The sequence below is a fragment of the Camellia sinensis genome, chromosome 5 (genome assembly GCF_055761805.1).
Source record: "Camellia sinensis isolate YWXY chromosome 5, ASM5576180v1, whole genome shotgun sequence".
Taxonomy (NCBI): Eukaryota; Viridiplantae; Streptophyta; class Magnoliopsida; order Ericales; family Theaceae; genus Camellia; species Camellia sinensis.
In genome coordinates this window covers 148262812-148284236 of record NC_138965.1, presented here as the reverse complement: position 1 = coordinate 148284236, position 21425 = coordinate 148262812, and the positions used below count along the sequence as shown (strand labels likewise).

The window sequence follows — 21425 nt, the reverse complement described above, 5'->3', positions numbered from 1 at the left end:
AAACCCAAAGTTGCGTAGTTTTAAGAGTAAATTACGAATACACTTATTGAGATTTGCTTAAAGTACAGATTATTTTCTATAGTTTGAAAAATTATAAATACCTTTTTCTTAGTACTTTTTTTATTTAACAGAATTAACTAAAAAAATAAAATTCATAATTGTTCTTCTATATAATAATAATAAAATTTCCTAAATTATTAATTAAAATGTATTATAATATTATTGAAAATTATTAATTAACTTGATAATTTGTTAAGAAAAATGATAATTTGTTATAAAATTAAAAATTTCTAAAGATAAAATGTAATTCCTGAAATTACGACGGACGATTTATATTTTAATTAAATATTAAGGGTGTATTTGTAATTTAACTCAGTTTTAAAGTACGCGAACAGGTAGCTTCCCGCGAAAGCACAAAAAAGACTTGCCACGTTGGCAATCCGAGCGAAACTCTCTCCACCAATTAGCTTCGAGACTTTTCGCCTATATATAAATTCATCCTCGCCTAAATCATCTCCACTCACGATCTCGGCTCTTTCCCATACTCTCTTTCAAATCAACAACTTTCCCATACTCTCTTTCAAATCAACAAGTCTAGCGTTAGGGTTAGGCTTAGGGTTAGGGTTCGGGTTTTTGAGAATCTCGAAGTTTTTGAAGAAAGAAAATGAGTTCGGGTGGAGGATCGACGAAGGGAGGGCGAGGAAAGCCCAAGGCTTCGAAATCGGTGTCTCGGTCTCACAAGGCTGGTCTTCAGTTCCCTGTGGGTAGGATCGCTCGATTCTTAAAGGCTGGAAAGTATGCCGAACGAGTCGGCGCCGGGGCTCCCGTCTACCTCTCTGCTGTTCTCGAGTACCTCGCCGCCGAGGTACTTTCACTTTCCTGCTCTTCCGATATGCATTTGTTTTTTTTTTAGATTTGATTGTTTTGTTTTTAATCATCGTCAATGTCGTTTTTATAAGGGAAAATTGCAAATTTGTGATAAGACCCAAAAAAAATTGCAAAATCATGGAAATGTTTATTACTTCAATTATTAAAGTTGGTAAAGTTTTACCATTAATTTGCAATTTGTTTTGGAAACTTTACTTTGAATTGCAATTTTCCCTTTTTATAATTGTTCTTTAATAATTTGTTTTTGTAAGTAGTTTTTTTTTTTGTGGGAAATTGCACTTTAGTTCAAGCACCCCCCCCCCCCCCCCGTCCGGGGGGGGGGAAGAAAGAAAAAACTTGCAAATCAGTTGAAAAGTTTATCAATTTTAATAATTGAAGTTTTAAATTTTTCATGAATTTGTAAATATTTTATAGAAATGCCATTGATTTTCAAATTTTCCTAGTTTTTTTTTTTTTGGTCCCCCTTTTTGGTTAAATAAAAAAGAACAGATTTGATTTCAACACTCTCATTCATAAAATTGTGCAGTCCATTTGGTGTAAACGATGGAAATGATTTTTGAAGTTTCTTCAAATTTTAATTTCTATTCACCTAAATTTATGATTTGGTTAATTTAAGACTCTACATTCACTAAGCTAAAATAGTTTTCAAGATTAACCTATCTTTCTAACCTATCAAACTATCCGGAAAATAAATGTGTTTAGTTTGTATCCACTGCTAGCAAATATATTGTGGAAATGTGTAGAATTTTATAATTAGGTTTGGGTTTGTGCTTATGGACTATTTGATTGATGCTGTTGAGGAGATTATCCTTTTCATATCATTGACCCATTTAATTTAATAAGTGAATTTCCTAAAGTGTGAGTCTTGGGTGTTTCTGATGCGTCGATTGAGTAATTTTTGTAATGTTTGCAGGTTTTAGAACTTGCTGGTAATGCAGCGAGGGACAACAAGAAGAACAGAATAGTGCCTCGACACATACAGCTGGCGGTGAGGAATGATGAGGAGCTGAGCAAGCTGTTGGGTTCAGTGACCATTGCTAATGGAGGTGTTTTGCCCAACATTCACCAGACACTGCTGCCGAAGAAGGTGGGCAAAGGCAAGGGCGAGATTGGTTCTGCTTCTCAGGAGTTTTAGGGAACTTGGTTTTTGATCATGTAAAATACAAAATGCTTCTGAATTTTTTGTTTTTGGGTCTTGTATTAGAACTTTATGATAGCCCTCTCCTTTGGGAAGATGATTACAGTTTAAGCCTTCTATGAGTGAAAACTCTCTGGGTTTGTTTGCTTTGCGTTTGTAGAGTAGTTTTTGAGAGAGAAAGTATGAAAATTTATTTGATTTATTTTTTCTTTAGAAATGATTTTGGGAAATTGTTTTGGAGAGAGAATTTAAAAAAAAATAATTGATTTGATGTGTATGAGAGAGAGAGTGATTTTGGAAAGAAGCAAATCAAACAAAATCTTAAGATTTTTTTTGAAAAAATTTGTTTGGTTTGATTATTTTTTAAAATTTGTTTGTAGAGAATTTTTTTCAATTTTTTTTTCTCAAAAATAAACCAAACAAGCCCTCTCTCTCTCTCGTGTATGTTTCAGCAAAATACTTGGATGTTCACTGTTTTGGTGAATATTTTGTGTGGCGAGAGTATGTCCAATCTTTTTTGTCTTCATTTAAGAGTGCAAAAATTATTTTCGATTTTTTCATTAAGGCCAAGTTTGGGAAGACTAAAAAAGTGCACTTTTTATCTTTTTGGACTAAAAAATTGAGGTTGAAAATATGAATGTTTGGGTTAACTTTTTGACTTTTTATTGAAAAATGTGTAATAAAAAATTGTAAAAATTGATTTGTAGGGAAAAATTTGAATTGGGAGTTGTGCAGCCGTAATTGTTGACTTTTGGTGAATAGTGTTAACTTTTTAACTTTTTGAGTAACTTTTTGTCTTTTTGGCTTTTTTTGAACTCCCCAAACTTGGCCTAAATGTTTATTAAATAAATAGAGAAATATTTTATTATTATTAAATTTTGAATTTGACGCAAATTTTTTTTTTAAAAAAGTATTTCTTGAGTTTGGTCTTTTTTATAGAACAGCAATGCTACAGACCCCCACTGGGGATGACCCCCAGTGACCCCTAGTGTCACGTGTCGGCCTGGGGTTGGCTGAAAACTCAAAAAAAAAAAAAATTTGTTTTTTTTTTTGACCAATGGGAGGTGACCTCAGTACCCCCACTGGGGGTCCAAAGCTTTATTCTTTATAGAAAGATGATAAATTAAAATTTAATTTTTAATTTATTTTGAATTATATCATATTTTTAAAATTTTTTACACATTTAAAAAAATTTAAAAAGTCAGTTTTTAATTTATTTTTTAAAACAATCCTTGAGTTTTAAAAAGATATTTTTGGAGATGTTTTAAGAGCATTTTTAATTTTTTTTTCTCTTATTAAATTTGAGTAAAGATTTGAATTAAAAAATTTATTTCATATAAAATATTTTAATGTTAAATTTATAAGGTCTTGTTTGGGAACATAATTTTTTAATATTTTTTTAATTTTTTAATTAAAATATGATGTAAAAAAAATTAACCTTTTAATTAAAAAAAGTCACTTCTCAAACAAGACATAAGATTCATTAAGCAGCTAGTTGACTATTGGGATGATGTTTAGGTGGTTGTTTGGTGTAGTGTAAATTTTTTTTAAAAATTTCCTCAATTCCGTCGTCTATCAAGTTGTTTGGTTAATTGTCCATCAATGGTTATTTGTAAGATTTAATGAAAAATTAAAATGCTTTTTTAATTTGATAAAAAATGAAGACTTTTTTATTAGATATTAATTTGGTAAAATGGTTGAAACACGTTTTCATTAAATTTTTGTTAAGTTTAAATTTGATGAAAGATTTAAGTTTGGATTGGAGATAGCTTAGGAATCAGTGGGTTTGTTTGGTTTGTTTTTGAGAGAGTTGTTTTTGAAAAAAAATTTGGGAAAAAAATTTAGAAATTTTTTTGGTTTATTTGGTTATATATTTTGGAAGAGTTATTTTTTGAGAATTTGGGATGATTTGATATTTTGAGAGAATTTGAATAGATGTGTGTGAGAGAAAAAGTAATTGATTGATGTGTAAGAGAGAGAAAGTGATTTTGAAATTTTTTGGAGAAAAACTCAAACTAAACAATTTTTTTTCTAAAACTCATCTCCCAAATGCAAACCAAACATACCCAGTATGTTTAGTTTCAGTTTTCTAAAAATTGAGTTTTTTAATTTTTTAATTTTTGGTGAATATTTGTTAAATGTTTTTTGTATTTTTTGGTATTTATTGTATTTTTTAAATTTTTTTTACAAATATTATACTTTTAAGTATATTTATGTTAGGTGCGCTTAAAAATTAAAAAATTATTTAAAATATTAAAAAAAATTATTGAAAACATTAAAATACGGAAAATAAAAAAAAAGAATTTTCTGAAAGTTGTTTTCTAAAATCAGAATCAAACTAGTTGATTAATTTGTTGTGATTTCTTTTTTCTTTCAAAAAAAGGAATAATTGATTTGAACAGTCCTTCCCCTTTTTTTGGTACAAGAAACATACTGAGGCTTCGATTGGCAATGACATATGAGAGCAATGTCGTTACATTTATGTAATGCTTTCATTGTTTGTGTTCTAATTTGAATTTTATGTAATGCTTTCATTGTTTGTGTTCTAATTTGAATTTTATTTTATTATTATTATTTTTTTGGTACAGATTGACAAAAATTGTCTTTGAAAACAAAATCCTTGGAGCATAGGGACTTGATGGACTGCATTTTTTCAGGGGTAGCTGCAACTGTGAAAAATGGATGGAAGGGGAGTTTGAAAGTGTTGTGGATTCTAGTCATAGCCTTCGTTTAAGAAGTGGGTTGATTTTTTAATTTTTTAGTTATTTTAACATGAGGTTAAAAAGTCTCGTTTAGGATAAAATTTTTTAACTTTTGTGATATTTTTTGAGTTATTTTAGCCATGAAAAGACAAAATAAGTTAAAAAGTCAATAAGATAAAATGTCACATCCAAACCATAATCATTTTATTTTTTTCTCATAAAAATCAAAAGAACAAAAAAACATACTCCAAACGAGACTTTTTAGTCTCATACTAAAATGGCTAAGAAACTAAAAAGTTAAAAAGTCAACCTACATCCCAAACGAAGACATAGTATGGTTTGGTTCCTTTTGAAGAAGACATGCGTTCATTTGATATGTAGGTTGACTTTTTGACTTTTTTAGTTTAGGATTAAAAAGCCTTGTTTGGAATAAACTTTTATCCTTTTTTAACTTTTGTGAAAGAAAAAATAAAATTATTATGATTTGGATGTGACATTTTATTTTGTTGGATTAAAAAACTTATTTTGTCTTTTTGTGACTATTTTAGTCAAAAAACCGTATTTTAACTTATGTCAAACGAAGGTATAAACTTTGGAGTGTTTTGGGAAGATGGTTAAAAGTATGGCTAAAAACTAACTTTTGACTTTTAACTAAACTTTTTAATTTTTTTAGAAAGTGATTTAAGAAGTTGGTAAAAACTTACTTTTTTGTTTTTTTTGTTAATATTTATTTATAATGTCACTTTACTGTAAAATGGCCAAAATACTCCCACTTAATTTAGGAAATTTACTTTTTGGCCCATTTGGCTCCTTTTCTAGCTTATATATTGGTGGTGTTTGGGAAGCAAGTTCCCAAATTTTTTTCTCATTTTTTCCACTAAAAGACAAAAGTTTTGCAAAACCAAAAAAAACACATCCAAACAAAATATCACATCCAACCCCATAATCATTTCACTTTTTCTCTCACAAACATCACATCCAACCACATAAAAACCCAACTATCTTCCCAAACACCAAAAATTTTTTATCTCATAAAAACCTACATCTACTAAAATCTACATAAAAACTCACTTCCCAAACACCATCATTAACATGGAGGACAGCGCAGTAATTTCACACCTTGTATTTCTGCACTTCCCAAATGATGTTTGGTGCTTTTAGCTGTTGGGATTGCATTTTAGAAGCTGTTGAAAACTCAACTTTTTCATTGGGTTCCCAAATGGCCACTTTGTGAGACACAAAGCAGGAATGAAAAAGGTATAATAGGATGGCTTAAGGTTGAAGTAGTACGGTGGGGGCAGGTTTGAACCGGATGAATTATTGGGGAGCCTTGACTTCCGGTTCTGATGGTAACTCGGTTTGGCATAGAGGTGGTTGTGAATAGGAGTCATTTGAAATTTTTTCAATGCTTTTTTGTGGTTGTTACACTGCTACTTTTTCTCATTTTTGTTGGTTGTGCATGTCGTAAAAACTCAATTTGAAGTTTGTGTAAGCTTGTAGCAGCGTCATCAGTTCATATATGATGTTTAAAATTATCAAAACTGGGTTTATTTTGAAAAAAAATATATATATATATAACTAAAAAAAGTTAAAAAGTCAAATGAGTTTGTTTGGCATCCTCCAAATAAGTGTATTTATTTAGATGGGTACATTTATTTGAGTCATATTACCTCTTTATTTTTGTTTAATTTTAAATAAAAATTAATTTTAAAATAAATTGAAAAAAACTTTAAATACAAAAGATCAAAGTTAAAAAAAAAAAGGGTCAAAGGAAAAAAATAATTAAACAAAAAATGGATAAAATGTAAATTATCCTTCAAAATTGCTTAAACTGGTACCTGAACCGATCATGCTTCTGCTTATTTTACTAGTTGGGTTAAAAGTAGAGGTGTGCAGTGGATGGCCCAAGCCGCCACATTTGCTTGACTTGACTTGGCACGTTTTAGGTGAATGTGTGACACGTGACGGGCATCAGGCCAAAAAATATCGTTTTCACAAATGCGGGGCGGATTGTGGGTAAATCGCCAAATTCACTGACTTGGCCAACCTGTCTGCCACCAGTTAATTTCCCCCATTTTTCCCTCTGTCTTGTCCCTATTTTTTTCATTTCATTTCAAGTTTGTAGAGCCCTAGGTTTCGAAACAACTCTGCCCCTCTGTCCTTCATACTTGAATGGATGCGAGCGGCGAGCAACGAGCAGCGATCGGCTACAGTGGTGGCTAGAGACGATTGGCTATCGGTGACAGTGGCGACGAGCAGTGATTGAATTATTGATTCGAAGGTATTCTTCTCTTTTATTCTCGTCTTTTCTTCTCTTTTGTTCTTGTCTTTGATTGCGCAATCGGCGATAGTGTGTCCTCAAGACACTGTTTTGTGTTTTTGTTTATTTATTTATTTATTTTATTTTTTTAGTAATTAGGGCTTCGACTTCAATTTTGCTTCGTAATATGCAAATATACTTGAATTTATAACTCGTAGTTGGTTTCTGCGATGTTTGTGCTTTTGTATTTGATTATTTCTCGTGACAATTTTGCTCTAAGTTTTTTTCTTCTTTTTTTAATGTTTGGTGAATTGCAGTTCATCTGCTTTTTGTTGTGTCGTCCTTTACTATTACTGTTGTTGTTTGTCGTGGCTCATATGCGAATTGAGTCAATTGACAATAGGTTTTTTTTAGGTCAATTTTGTTTCGTAAATTTTTAATATGCAAATACAGTTCATTGAATTTATCACTCCCAAGTGGTTAATGCAATGTTTGGGCTTTTTTTGTTTGACTCATATGTGATGAAAGTATTGAATGTATTATGTGGTTGTACTTGTATTATTTTTTTCTTCTTTTGTAATTAAATGTGACATGTTTGATTCTTAGAGAAACAAAAAGTAAAAAAATAAAAATAGACATATGTGTTTGTAAATATGATAGTATATGCACAATGTTTGTCCACTGCAAAGTGTTTGTAAACTTTGAATATATATATATATATATATGTGCATTGCACACAGGTGGTAGTTGAGGAAAGAAGTGCACATGTGTTTTTTTTTTTTTTTTTTTTGAGAAAGTAAACATGTTAAAAATTTATAAAATTTTAAACTATCAAATTGATACGCATCTATTTGCCAATCCACTCAATTAGCATTTGTCGGATTGGCGAACGGATGTTGATTGATTTTTTTCAATCCGCTAATCTGGCAGACGGATGGCGGATTGTAGATTCTGTGGCCATAATCAATTCACGCCCAGCCCTAGTTAAAAGTCAATTTTTTTATTTTTTTATTTTTAGATCACATCACATCATTTCTTTATTTTTTTTACATATTTTAAAAAAAAATCAAAAACGTTAAAAAGTTGACTTTTAACCTCTTTTCCAAAATAAACCTTTAGCAACATGATTAACAGTCAATTTTTTGACTTTTTTAGTCATATCACCTCTCTATTTTTTTTAAATATTTAAAAAAAAAACTAAAAAAAATTCAAAAAATTAACTTTTAACTTACTTCCCAAAATAAGATCCTTATGCCCCGTTTGTTTTCTGCCATCACAGTCCGGAGTGAACTGTGATGGATGAATAATAATCGTAGCTCATGTTTGTTTTGTTTGTGGCTTCCGAATTGGTAGTCCGTTCGGACCAGGATGGGCATTGGGTGAGCAAATTGTTAGGTTGGGCAAAGAGATGGTATTACAAAAATAGTCCGTCAACTTAGTGAGTTGCCGGATATCCGGCTGGTCAACTACAAATTATTATTATTATTATTATTTTAACATGTTGGGTATTTTTTTTGAATATTAATGTTTAATGATTTTATATTTTTTGTTAACTAAAAATCATAATTTTATTTGTTTTATTATTTTATATTTATTTTATATAAAGTTAATTTAACAATCCCCATACTAACAACTATCATTAAAATAAACACAATTTTATTAATTCACTCACTATCAATTACCTTGTTCTATCTCTGAAAACAAACGGGACCTATAGATTTTGTACTTTGAGAAACTATATGGAGGTTGGAGTTTGAAAAAAAAAAAATACCAATGCATGGAGATATGCAAGTAATACTTATACCCTGCACCCTTTTATTTAGGGTTAGGTATAGAGTTATCCGACCTGCACAACCCGTCCTATCCGACCCTATCTGCACACGTATGAGCGATTTCACAAATATAATAAGATAGAGTGCGATTTAAAATATTTCTAATTTTCAAGCTGCAGGCGAATTGCGAATTTAAACCGCACCGACCAATCCGTCCGCGTAATATATATTTTTCGTCTGGACCGTTCACTTCACTTCATCTATACCCAATAAAAAAAAAAAAAAAAAAAAACCCTTAACTCAAAAACACATTGCGCAGCTCTCATCTCTCGCTCTCTCTCGTTTCTCAGTCTCTCACTCTCATCTCACTCTCATCTGATCAGTCTCTCACAGTCACACTCTCGTTTTTCACTCTCTCACTCTCATCTCATCACTCATCTGGGCCGATCAACCTCGCAAGAGATCGACTCTCACTCATCGCAAGATCGACCGATCGACCTCATTCTCTCATCGCACCGATCGACCTCGCAGGTATGGATCTCTATGTCTCTGTCTTTCTTTCCGCCCCGATCTCTGATTTTTTTGTGCTATTCAGATCTGTGTCTCTGTGTGACTAAGATTGTTTGTCAATGGTGTTTTTTTGTTCATTTCTATGTCAATGGTGATTTTTTTTTTTAGATCTCTGACTCTCAGTTTATTTGTTCATTTCTGATTGTGTGTTATGTGTCAATGGTGAGGACTTTGATAGTGGAGTTGATGATATTCATACTCCAAGACAGTACATAGTATGGAATATGAATAAGAATACTCATATTTACCCAGAATATGTTGTTAGCTTCAAGGCCTCTTTTCTTTTTTCTTTTTTTCTGGTTTGATTTTCTCAAACAATTTTAGCACGTAGCACTTGTTCTACTATTTTTTCTACAGGGTTTCTGGTTGGAAGTGAGAGCAAGCTTGATATTTCAGGAGTCACTACCTGTTCTCAGGGGCCTCAGGTCTCAACTTGATATTAGGGTAATTTAATTGAGGTCCTTTTATAAACTGGGTTTTCACGATGGCTTTATGTAATTACCAGGTCAACTATTATGTAATTACCTTTTATGTAATTTCATGGTGGCTTTATGTAATTATTAATGTTGGAGTATTTTAGAAAATTGGAAGAAAATGACCCAAAATAAATATTTATAAAATGGGAAAAACAATTCAAAAATTAATTTCTAAAGGAAAAAATTCAAACCGCCCGCACATCCGCAAACCCTATGCGCACAAACCGTAAACCGCACTGCGGGCGGTTGCGGTTTAACTTTTTCCCAAACCGCATGGATGCAGGCGGGTCAAAACCGAACCGCAAACCGCACAAATCCAATCCGCGAACACCTTACACTCTATCACAGAAAAGAATGGCAATAGGAATCTTATCCTATGGATATTCATGAAAACTGACCCACATATATGATTTTTTTTATTTATTTTTTATTTCATAATTATGAATCGAGTAATTAAGTGGTGTTTTTATAGGATATGGGTCGGGATGGGGACTCGCTCATTTCTCCATATGTTGTGTTTAGAACTAGGGTTCTCTTCTCATTTGCACAGTAAGCCTAAGCAGATTTCATTCCAACATCACTCGGATCTTCTCACTCCAGCATCGGCTAGCGGCGGCGATCTCGTCAGTGCTTACCACGGTGGTTCTCTGACGTGGTGAGTTTCTCTCTCTCTTTCGCTTACTGAAATTAAAGACAGATTTCATTGATTTGTTCCTGAACATACATGAAATCCCTCAACAATTCACTGGTTTCACTGGTTTAATCTGGGTTTGTGTTTTCGATCATGTAACTAATTCTTCATGATCATTGTGATCTGTTTTCGTTTTTCTTGCTAGATTTTTTTTTGAACTCACTTCTTGTGTGTGTGTGTTTACAAAATTCTAGAGAAATTTCTCGGTATTTAATTTACAGTACTGAATTAAGATTTGAATCCTTTTTAGTTCTTATAGCTACTCCAGATTCCATCAATTCTGCTTCCATTGGATGAGATTTCACTGAACAATTTGAAAATTGATAGCAAATTGGTTTAAAGCAATTCAGAAAATGGCTATATATATATAAGTATTGAGAGGTTTTGATTCATACTTGTAAAGCTTGCAAGATGCAATCTGTAAGAAAGCAAAATGAGGGAATTCAAAACAGATTATTTAAAATAGGGTAATCTTCATCTCATTTTCAGTAAACTAAAAACAAACCAAATGAATAAAGTAATGAACATCCACTTACCAGTCAAAATTTCATCAACAGCATAGAGACTACATTAATCCAATGAAACTTGACTTCTAAATTCAATAAATTTGCTTAATGATCTGAGTGCCTATTATCCCCCCAATACAGCAAATGGAAAAAAGAAAAGCAACTCAATGAGGAGACAAAGAGGAACATACCTGTACACACATGGTTTTTGGAGACTGGAGAGAGAAGAGAAGATGGACTGGTTCATCTCCAAATTACAACAACATTATTTTATTAGAACGTCTTTAATCCAGATTGATTTTGTTATATAAATATATTAAAATAATTTTATCTCATGTTTTTGTGAGCTTATTTGATTGTTTCAAAATTATATATTTGATTATTTTAAAACAAACTTTTTAATTAATTAATGTGTATTTGATTTTGTTGTTGAGCCAAATAAAAAAAATAAGATTGAATGTATATTTAGCTTTGGTTGTGAACCTTGAAATGAAAAAAAAGGGATCCAAACCCATTAGGAGACGGGGAGGGTAATACAATTGAGGAATGGGAAAAAATTATTATAGGAGAATGGGGATGGGGAATTAATATGCATCCCATTAACCCCCATTGCCATCCCTAACCACAGACACTTACATCGCTCATGTATTTGTAATTTTTTTTCCTAATTTCAACTTGTATGTACTTTCCCCTTGTATTTTTTCACTTTGTGTTTGATTCATAAATTAGAATAAATAAATAAATAAATAAAATAAAATGTGAATGAATATATAAATCATATCCAAAATAGAACAACATTTTCATACACTTCCCTCCCCCCCCTTTTATTTTCCAAATAACTCTCCCAAATCCACGAAATGAACACAACATGGCAAATTAGGGCTAAATTCTGAGTGTCTCCCCCTCTCTCTGTATCTTGCGACACTGGCATGGCAGTGAATCCGACAATTTTCCCGATCAGTTCTCTTGCGAGTCCGCTCGTCCACCAAAGTTTAGTTCTAGCTTCTCGCTTCCAGGTACCCACTCTCCTTTCCTCTCCTCATCTCCTTAAATAGGTATATATACAAATTGGAAGAAGAAACAAAGGTTGCAAATTCACGAGGGAGGCGTTATCAATAGATGTTTAAGTTTAATTTTTATTTGGTAAGTTTTTGCGCATGTATAATTTCAATCGTTGGTTGGTTTTAGAACTCAGTAGAAATGGGTTTTCAATATAAAAATACGAAAAATGGATTTTTTTCAATTCAAATTCAATCGTGATTTTCACTGACCAACTAACCAGTATTTTGTATTTCGAGTTATAGACTAAGGAATTTGAAATTGTTTGATGTTAAACATATATGTAGGCTATTCATGCTATTGATTGTAACTCAATTGGTTTTGAAGGTGTCCTTTATTACTATTTTTTTTTTAATTTTTAATATTTTTTTGGTGAAAAATCAACAACGAAATTCATTAAGTAATAGAAAAGGTAGAGGACAAGAAGTCCTTATATGGTGAAGAAGGACCAAACAAAATAAAAACAACTATAAAAAAACTAAAGGAAAACGAGGAAACCCAATCACTAAGGATTGCAAACAGAAGCCTAATCCCTAGAAATCAAGAAGAGTGGAACTCCCTTAAAATGAGGAGACATAAAGGCCCAAAACGAAGCCAAAAACCTAGTCCTATCCCATAAAGAATCTACAGCAGTCTCCTTTCCATCAAAGATCCGCGAATTTCTCTCTAGCCAAAAAGTCCAGAAAATAGCACAAACAATACAAGATCACAATGTTTTGGCTCTCTTAAAGCCGCCGAACCCTTCAAGCTCAACTAGAAGCATATCCTTGGAGCAACCCATTGAACATTACACAAGCTGAACAAACGCTGCCATAACTTAAGAGCTACGGAACAATGAAGAAAGAGATGATCCGTTGATTCTGTACTCCTCTTGCACATCACACACCATTGAGGGCAAAGATAGTGATTAGGCCTTCTCCTTTGGAATAGGTCATTGGTCATAATACCTCTTTGAGCTAAAGGCCACATGAAAAATTTCACTTTATGAGGGACACTTTTTCATATGAAGAAGAAACAAAGGAATGGAAGACTCGTCAATGAGTTTGTCAAACAAAGATTTACAAGAAAAACCCCATGAAGAGCTGATATTCCACACCCTTTTATCGAAAGATAAAGATAAGGAAACCCCATCAATCAATGTCAATAAAGATGCAAACTCAATATACTCCCTATCACTTAGATTCCTAAGGAAACTAAAATTCCAAGAAATTGGTGCCACGGTAGAACATGCCACCGGTGCAAAGGAGGAAATGATTTTTTTTTGTTGTTAATCATTGTTTGAAAGGGTGTCCTTTACTACTATAATGGTTATCTGGATGCTAGACGTTGCAATTTAAGAGATGCGTAATTTCTTCATGTGGCGAAAAAAAAAGTATAGGCACAAGTTGGATGTCTTGTCTTCTTATTGGTTACTTTTTTCTTTTTTGGGATTCTCGTATTGATTTCTTTAATTTGATGATAAAACTTATTTCAAAAACTGGGTTGTTATCAGAGTTCTGCAAAATCGCTTTGGATGGGAGGTATAAGTTTCTTGAACACCTTTTGCAGTTGAATTTTTGGTTAATGAACAAAACCCTTTTCAGTTTAGTAACCTAGAGGGTCGCACACAATGGAGACACATACATAGAGACATGTATTTATAGATAAAACTATGTTGTTTTGATGTCCATTTAGAAGAATACTAGTTGGCTATGTGCAGTTGGATCGAGAAATCTGTTTTGACTGGCCATGTTTCTCTGCCCATGTTATTGTTTGATTATTGTTTTGTGAGACAGTAGTTGTTGTCTTTTTCAATTGATCTTGCTCTGGATGTTGTTGGGATACTGAAATGTTGAGTTACTTTTTGTCACAGTTTAGGGAATCTTGTTGAGGTCTTGTATCAACCATGATTTACACAGCAATCGACACCTTTTATCTAACGGATGAGCAGCTACAAAATTCACCTTCTAGGAAAGATGGTATAAATGAAGCAACTGAAACAACTCTCAGAATCTATGGTTGTGACCTCATCCAAGAAAGTGGCATTTTACTTAAACTGTATCCTTCATTAGTTACTGTTGTTGTTGATGCTATTATTGTGATAATTAGCATAATTTTATGCAATACTTCCATGGGGTTGCCTGAAACAGGAATTTATCCAATCCACAACAGTGTTACTAGAAAACGCTAACGCCCTGTATTGAAACACATGTTCCGAATTATAATACACTTTTGTTCAAAAATGGTGAATTTAATGATCCTAAGCAATCCCATAATTTTTTTCTATGTTTTTCGTTAAAAGTTCTCCGTAATAGGAAAAAAGTTAAACATAATGAACTGAAATCTAGATGGAGACTATAATATATTGGAGGTCAATTTAAGAAGTCTACCTTATCGTACCACATTTTAGCTCATGTGGTGTACCATGTTCTGATTCCCATTCCTAGTAACTAGAACAATCCGCGTTCTAGGTAACATAGATCCGCAGCAACCAGTATGAATACTATAAATGCAATGTGTCTTTTCCCATATTTAGCTGGTGTTTTTCTTTAATCATATTCTCTGCAGACCTCAAGCAGTAATGGCTACTGGTCAGGTTCTATTTCATCGATTCTATTGCAAGAAATCATTTGCTCGTTTTAACGTGAAGGTTTCATTCTTGTTTCATTGATTTTCTAAATTCAATTGGAAACAGGACAATGTTTACATGCTTTCTGATGTGGGATCTGATCTTATTTACTTGCAGAGAGTTGCTGCTAGTTGTGTTTGGCTTGCATCAAAACTTGAGGAAAGTCCTAGAAAAGCAAGGCAGGTACTCATTGTTTTCCACAGAATGGAATGTAGGAGGGAGAACTTACCAATAGAGCATTTGGACACATTTCCTAAGGTTAGATTCCCTTCTCGTTATATTAGGACATTGTAGTGTCAAAAACATGAATATTTTTGTCTATTTAGTAATGAAAGGTATCCAATTTTTTTTCTCTATCTTTGCTTTTATTGTTTTTTTGAGAATTAAGTATTTAGTTTTGGAAGACCCAGTCACTCACGGAGCCTGATGTGTCTTCTTCTCAAAGCAAGTTGTTATCTTTGGAATTGGGTTTTGCCTGTTTACAGAAATATGCAGAGTTGAAAATGGACCTGAATAGAACAGAGAGGCATCTTCTGAAGGAGATGGGTTTCATCTGCCATGTCGAACATCCTCATAAATTTATATCAAACTACCTTGCAGCCCTTGAGACACCCCCAGAACTGAGACAAGAAGCTTGGAATCTTGCAAATGACAGGTAGCTTTGAATTATTAATATAATTTTTTTGTACCTATTTCAGTTTGATGGTTCAATCATTTAACTTGGTAGCTTTAAACTCAACCCGAATAAATCTGACTTGATGCATGGTGTAAAGTCTGTGGCTTCTATAAGTTCCTGAGTTTGCTTTTCTACTTAGAAGTTTTGTTGCAATCCTTTTGACTTGCTTCTTGTTGAGCCTTGATGTTGATGATGAACTGTTTTCGATATTTTTTGTCCCATTAGATTGGTTTATTTATTTTCCAAAAACTGTATAGCTCTCAGCAATAGTTGAATACTTGAATTTAACATGTAATTCTAAAATTAACATGTTTTGTGGTTTAACAAAGACTAACTTATGGTCCATGCTTGAATTTGAGTATAAGGGAACTACTTTGTGAAAATAATGTGAAATGATAGGTCTATACCTAGGATGATGCTCCCAACATCCTACCAACCATGGATAGTGGTCAATTTTTTACAATGTGGAATTTGATATGCTTATTTATCCATCTCTATCATGTATTGATGATTTCCCACCATTTGGCTTTTCTGTATACCTTTGACATTTTGGATGGATTTGTTTGTGCTTGCTTGTGCATAAGCAAGCAAGTTTTGTTTTGGTTTTGAACCCCAGCTTTGTATAAAAACACTTTTTATCTGCTTGTTTATATACTATCATTGTGTTAGGGAAACAATTATGTTAATTTGTTTTTCCATTGAGGTTCTTGGACAGATAGGCACATGTGATTATTGATAGGGGTTGCTTAAAACTACAAGCAGTGAAAGCTTAGCGGCTGTTTTTTAGAACTGAAAATTCTACACAGTAAATTTTAGTACCAAAAGTAGATTTAAAAGGTGAAAGGATGAGACAGAATAACATGTCCTTAATGTGAAGTTGTTGAATAAGGCAATTATAAATGAGAAATGGTTCATTATTTATTTTTGATGGTGCATTATTTTGTTCATGTGGCTACTTGTCAAAGAACAGAAAAATTATTCTTGTTATTCCTACTATACCTGTTAGCACTCGTTTGTTTAGGTGCTTCTTCATTGACTATCCTTTTTCTTGATCAGTTTGCGTACGACTTTGTGTGTGCGGTTCAAGAGTGAGGTTGTGGCCTGTGGGGTTGTATATGCTGCTGCTCGTAGATTCCAAGTACCCCTTCCTGAGAATCCACCGTGGTGGAAAGCATTTGATGCAGATAAATCTGGGATTGATGAGGTTTGTAGAGTTCTTGCCCATCTTTACAGCCTTCCTAAGGCAAAATATATACCTGTCTGTAAGGATGGGGATTCATTTACAACGTCTAATAAATCGTGGGATTCACCATCTCAGCCAGTTCCAAAGGTGAATTCTCATTCTCTCTCTGTCTCTCTCTCTCTCTCTCACTCACACACACACACACACACTCACACTCTAGCCCAGTGCGCTTGCATCCATTTGCAGAGGAGAAAAAGTTAATAAAAAGAAAAGTTTCTTCTGTGGTTGTGCAATTTCCTTTGTTATATTTTGTACAGCTGTAATGGTTGCCAACATTGGCAGAGCCACATATTGCTTGTGCCCCTCATTTTTTTTGAAAATTATACGTTTACACTGAATTAAAAATGTTTTTCAATTTGCTCTTTTGAAGTTCCAAATATGTCGCTTCAATCTTTCTACCTCCTATTTTGTTTACTTTTCCTTTCCAACAAAATCTTTGCACTTGCCACTTTAAATGTTAAATTTTTCTACATTAAATTTTTCTTATAAATTTTGTCTGTGCGCGCGCGTCTTGATGTAATTTTATCTTTATTTTTTACGGACGTGTGATTGCGTTTTAAATTATGATGATTATCATGTTTAGAAATTGAACAAAAAATTAAATTAATAATAAAAGAATTTCAAAAAAGAAAAATGATTTGTTAACTCAAGAACAATTCTAAAATATAACTTTGGAATCACGTTGATCTTTAGTCATTCTACCACCAAATGAAAATTGGGTTCAGTTGGATTGTGATAAATCATGCCAAGGCTTCAATTTAATGTTGCCCCCCTAGCCAAAATCCTGGCTCCATCACTGTTCATCAACTTTATCACTACTTTCTGCTTGTCATTAATGAACGGGATGGGTTTTCTTTAATTTCTTAGGAGAACAAAGAAAAACACAAAAGTGGGAATCAGTAAACTTCATTTCTTCTTTAGGAAGCTTGGTTGGTGATTTGATTTTTCCTCATTCCTCTTTTGCTTAGGAAGGTTCGCTAAGTGTCCCGCCTGCAAATAATGATACCAGTACTCCCAAGGCAGCTCCGGCCACAGCTAATCTGGAATCTGGTGGGTCCAAGGGTGCACTGATAAAAGCAGCACTTGACAAGTTGAAAGAGTCTAAGAAGAGTGGTGATGATTCTGAAAGCGTGCCTGTTGAGGCAGAGGCAAAAGAAGAACCTGTATCCAAATTGAAATCTGAGCGTAAGATGGACGCAAGTGGGGAAAGGAACAAGGAGAGGGATTGGGATAGGGAGAGGGACAGGGAAAGGGAGAAGGAGAGGGACAGGGACAGGGAAAGGGAGAAGGATAGACTAAAGGTACGGGACCGCGATAGGGGAAGGGATTCTGACAGGGAACGAGAGCGAGAGGACATTGAAAGGGAAAGAGAGAAAGTCAAGGACAGAGGTCACCGTTCTAAGGACAAAGGAAAGGATTCAGGTTAGTTTATGAATTCTTGACAGTTATCACTTTTGAAGCATGGACACCTCCACGGACACACCCCAGACATGTGTTGGACACGCTAGAGGAATTGCCCCAACTTTTTTATTTTTTTTCCTTTTCTAGTTGGACACATTAGGGAAACATGATGTCCCATTTTTTAATTTATTTTTATCAAGTAAAATACCTATCATTGATAAATTTGATGAGATTAAATTTTTGACATAAAATAAATATATAAAATTGGGCTAATTACACATACCTGTTTTCTAGTTTATGAAATTACACTAATCTCCCTTCCTGAGGTCAGGGGAGGTCCATGTAATTAACCCTATAAAATTATATGTTTTGCACGTGTTCCCCGCATGTTATCGTGTATTTTTTGAAATTTTGTATATCTGTCGTGTCACATGTCTGTGCTTTTTAGGTCATCACCAAATCCCTGCTGTTACAATTCTATTTTACATTATTTTTTGGGTGCTACTTTCTCTCAATTGAAGTTGTATATCTGTTCTGTCATCTTTATAAATGCAGGAGGGCATTCAGATAAATCGAAGCATCATTCATCTCGAGGTTGGTATTCTGTTTTTCTTCAAATGTTGATTCTAATAGTATGCTTGGTATATATTTTTCTTAGTAAAGAACTGAATTCTAGCTTCTGCCAATATTTCTTCTGCAGATCGTGAATACCATGGCTCGTCTTATTCAAGGGACAAGGATCGTCACAGACATCATTAATATTCTTGAAATCCAATTTCAAGGTGTGCCTGTATACCATTTCAAGTTTTAGCTCCCCAAAATACTGTAGTTGTGTATAACCTTGGTTTGATTGAGCTGTTAGTCTGCTAAATGGGAAATTGAATGGTGTGAAAAATCTAAAGATTGATTAGTGATCCCTTTTTTGGGTAAATTACACTTGCCACCTTTAAGTTTGATTATATTGCAAGCAACACCTGGAGGTTGGGGCGGGTCCAAAAATATCTTGTGGCAGAATGTGAATGTGATTTTAAATCTCTATGAATCTAGCGTTTGAAATAGATTGGAATTAAAAACTGATTATTGATTAACTATTTCAGTATAATCCATATTATTTTCTTAAACAAAGTAGATTCCTCTACTATTTGCATTAGTTTCGGCCGCTTTGTAGTCTTAATAAAAGAGAAGTTAGTGTAATTATGTCAATTGTGTGATTTATTGACATGATTAGCCTCCAGATTGTAGAAAACCAGTATGTCATCTTTTTCAGAGAACTTAAAGAGGTGTTTGAATCATTTACACCTATCATTAAGAGAGTAGTAAATGAGAGTTCCTATTGTAAAAAAGAATACAAATTCAACATCTGCATCATGAAAATCTTTTAGTTGAAATAATTGGCCAACCAATTTATCTTTTTGGCTTGTGACAACATTTTCTCCCACAATTGACTAACCAAGTGATCTTTTTAAACTTTTTTATTTGCATAGGTGAGCTTGATTGAATCCCCTTTTTTGGCAAAATTAGTGACTGAATTCCAATTTCAAGTGCGCCCACCTTGCAAAGAGCAAAGTTGGCTTGATCAGTGCGAAGGTTCCAGACTTAACTGAGCCTTTAGCAGAGAACATTAATTTTTGTTTTTTTTTTTCTTTTTTCTTTTTAGGTGCTGCTATACATCTACTGATCTTTAGCATAGTCTTATTTCACAGCATGCATTGTATGATCATGGAAATAACTTGCTTGGCTCTTTTTTATATTTTATCTTTTATATAATTTATTTTAAATTCAAATCAATCACAAGTGTATCTCAACCCAACAAAATTGGACAAATATTCAGTTACTTGCAACATTTTTTTGATTCTTTCTATGTGCATGTACTATGTGGTTACATTGTCCTGCTGCAGAATGCTATGGTTGATCCTCAGGCCCATCACAATTATTTCCTTCTCTGGTTGAAGTTCAGCTCTGGAATTTCCCAGAACGCATTCCTTTTTCTTTTTAAGGCCCTGTTTGGGTGGAAGGTGTTTGTCATATGGCTAATAGAAAGCCTTCTTTTTTTCTTTTTTTTGTATGTCTTTAGTGATATTTTTTTTTTATAATTATGTAAAATTACTTTTCTGGTCCATGTATGAAAGAAATTTCCAAAAAAAGAAAAGGTTAAAAAAGTAATTTCAGTTATTTCTTTTTTTTATGAACTTTTTAAAATTTAAAATTTAAATTTTTTTTAAAATTAATTTCACTGAAAAAAACACTCCAATCACCCAAACTTAAAAAAGCTAGACCATTAGCTAACAATAGTGAAGAACATTTTTTTAAACAAAATTTGGATGTGGCATTTAAGTTTTATCTTATAAAAAAAATTTCATTGAGAGTTTTTATTAATCAGTTGAGAATCTTAAAGAAAAGGATAAATTACACTGTCATCCTTAAGGTTTCTGTTTAAATACAAATCTCTTCTTACATTTGAAAAATTACATTTTCGTTTTTGAGGTTTATAATCTCATTACAAATTGCTCTCTAAATGATTGATGTTATGCCTTCAAATTTTTTAATTGACCATATTGTCTTTTTATGATATTTTTTGTATAATTTTTTATATATGAATATAATTTTTTATTTTTATTTCTACCATTATATTTAGATTAGATCGATTTAATCTAGATATATTTAAAAAGTATAAATTTTGTGCACAATTTTAAAAAAATCATTGAATATTACAAACAAGATAATGTACTGAATTTTTATATTTTTGTATTTGGTGAATTTTAAAAAAAAAAAAAAATCATAAAATATTATACTTCTTAAGTATATCTAAATTAGGTATATCTAAAAATAAAAATAAAATGCTTAAGATATTAAAAAAAATCAGTAAAAAAAATATATATATATATGAAAAAAAAAACTCAATTTTTTGTGTAAGTTAAACTAAAGAAGATGATTGTTATTTCCCTTGAAATGACATGAACAAAATATCTGCATTATTTTATATCAATAAAGGTTAAGGACAAATATGTCATTTAATTTGACAAGGGGATAAGTGTAATTTTTTAAATATAAAAAATATATATTAAATAAAAATCTCAGGGGATATCAGTTTAATTTACCCAAAAGAAAAAAAAAAGTGACTTACCTAAAATTTCCCAATAACAAAGATGATTTTTGAAGATTTTTCATACCATAGAAAAAATGTTTGAGATCCTTAAAATATTTTCACGATTGCATGTATGATGATGTTGCATGATATGTGTAAATTTTTTGTTTGTTAGAACGTCTTCAATGCTTAACACGTTCCTTTTTCCTGTTCCAACCATGACTTCAAACCCATATCAAGTGAAGGCGAGGCCAGAAATTAAGGGAGCGTTAAGCCTTTCATCAAATTTTGTAGGCAACCATTGGTGGATGACCGGGTAGATGACTGATAGAACATCCGAATGGATGATT

The 21425-nt window shown here is 32.6% G+C and overlaps 2 protein-coding genes across 40 annotated transcripts; both read left to right on the top strand.

The window, feature by feature from the left end:
* The first annotated feature begins 513 nt into the window (after positions 1-513).
* On the top strand, positions 514-2155 carry LOC114264548 (histone H2AX). The gene is made up of 2 exons (XM_028205203.2): positions 514-865; positions 1802-2155. Exons 1-2 carry the CDS (start codon positions 665-667, stop codon positions 2021-2023), a joined length of 423 nt encoding a protein of 140 aa, XP_028061004.1. The 5' UTR covers positions 514-664; the 3' UTR covers positions 2024-2155.
* A 6799-nt stretch (positions 2156-8954) lies between these two features.
* LOC114264549 (cyclin-L1-1) lies at positions 8955-20153 on the top strand. Of its 39 annotated transcripts, none has more exons than XM_028205215.2 (12): positions 8955-9291; positions 9688-9774; positions 10279-10461; positions 13915-14099; positions 14610-14691; positions 14788-14928; positions 15156-15325; positions 16403-16676; positions 17558-18011; positions 18546-18584; positions 18691-18772; positions 19475-19778. In XM_028205215.2, the coding sequence occupies exons 4-11, from the start codon at positions 13948-13950 to the stop codon at positions 18747-18749; spliced, it is 1371 nt and encodes a 456-aa protein (XP_028061016.2). In that variant the 5' UTR covers positions 8955-9291; positions 9688-9774; positions 10279-10461; positions 13915-13947; the 3' UTR covers positions 18750-18772; positions 19475-19778. The 39 variants fall into 39 exon arrangements, with proteins under 39 accessions (XP_028061016.2, XP_082726189.1, XP_082726166.1 ...); XM_082870062.1 differs by lacking the exon at positions 19475-19778 and adding an exon at positions 19889-20153 and having other exon boundaries at positions 8983-9291; positions 16403-16550; XM_028205216.2 differs by lacking the exon at positions 19475-19778 and adding an exon at positions 19889-20153 and having other exon boundaries at positions 8983-9291.
* Positions 20154-21425: the final 1272 nt, after the last annotated feature.

Bases quoted from the DNA above. Each gene is read 5' to 3' on its own strand.
- LOC114264548 (XM_028205203.2), top strand. From the start codon at position 665: ATGAGTTCGGGTGGAGGATCGACGAAGGGAGGGCGAGGAAAGCCCAAG. The intron at 866-1,801 runs GTACTTTCACTT...TAATGTTTGCAG, and splicing joins TCGAGTACCTCGCCGCCGAG to GTTTTAGAACTTGCTGGTAA.
- LOC114264549 (XM_082870040.1), top strand. From the start codon at position 13,948: ATGATTTACACAGCAATCGACACCTTTTATCTAACGGATGAGCAGCTA. The intron at 16,677-17,557 runs GTGAATTCTCAT...TCTTTTGCTTAG, and splicing joins CATCTCAGCCAGTTCCAAAG to GAAGGTTCGCTAAGTGTCCC. The intron at 18,585-18,690 runs GTTGGTATTCTG...TTTCTTCTGCAG, and splicing joins GAAGCATCATTCATCTCGAG to ATCGTGAATACCATGGCTCG.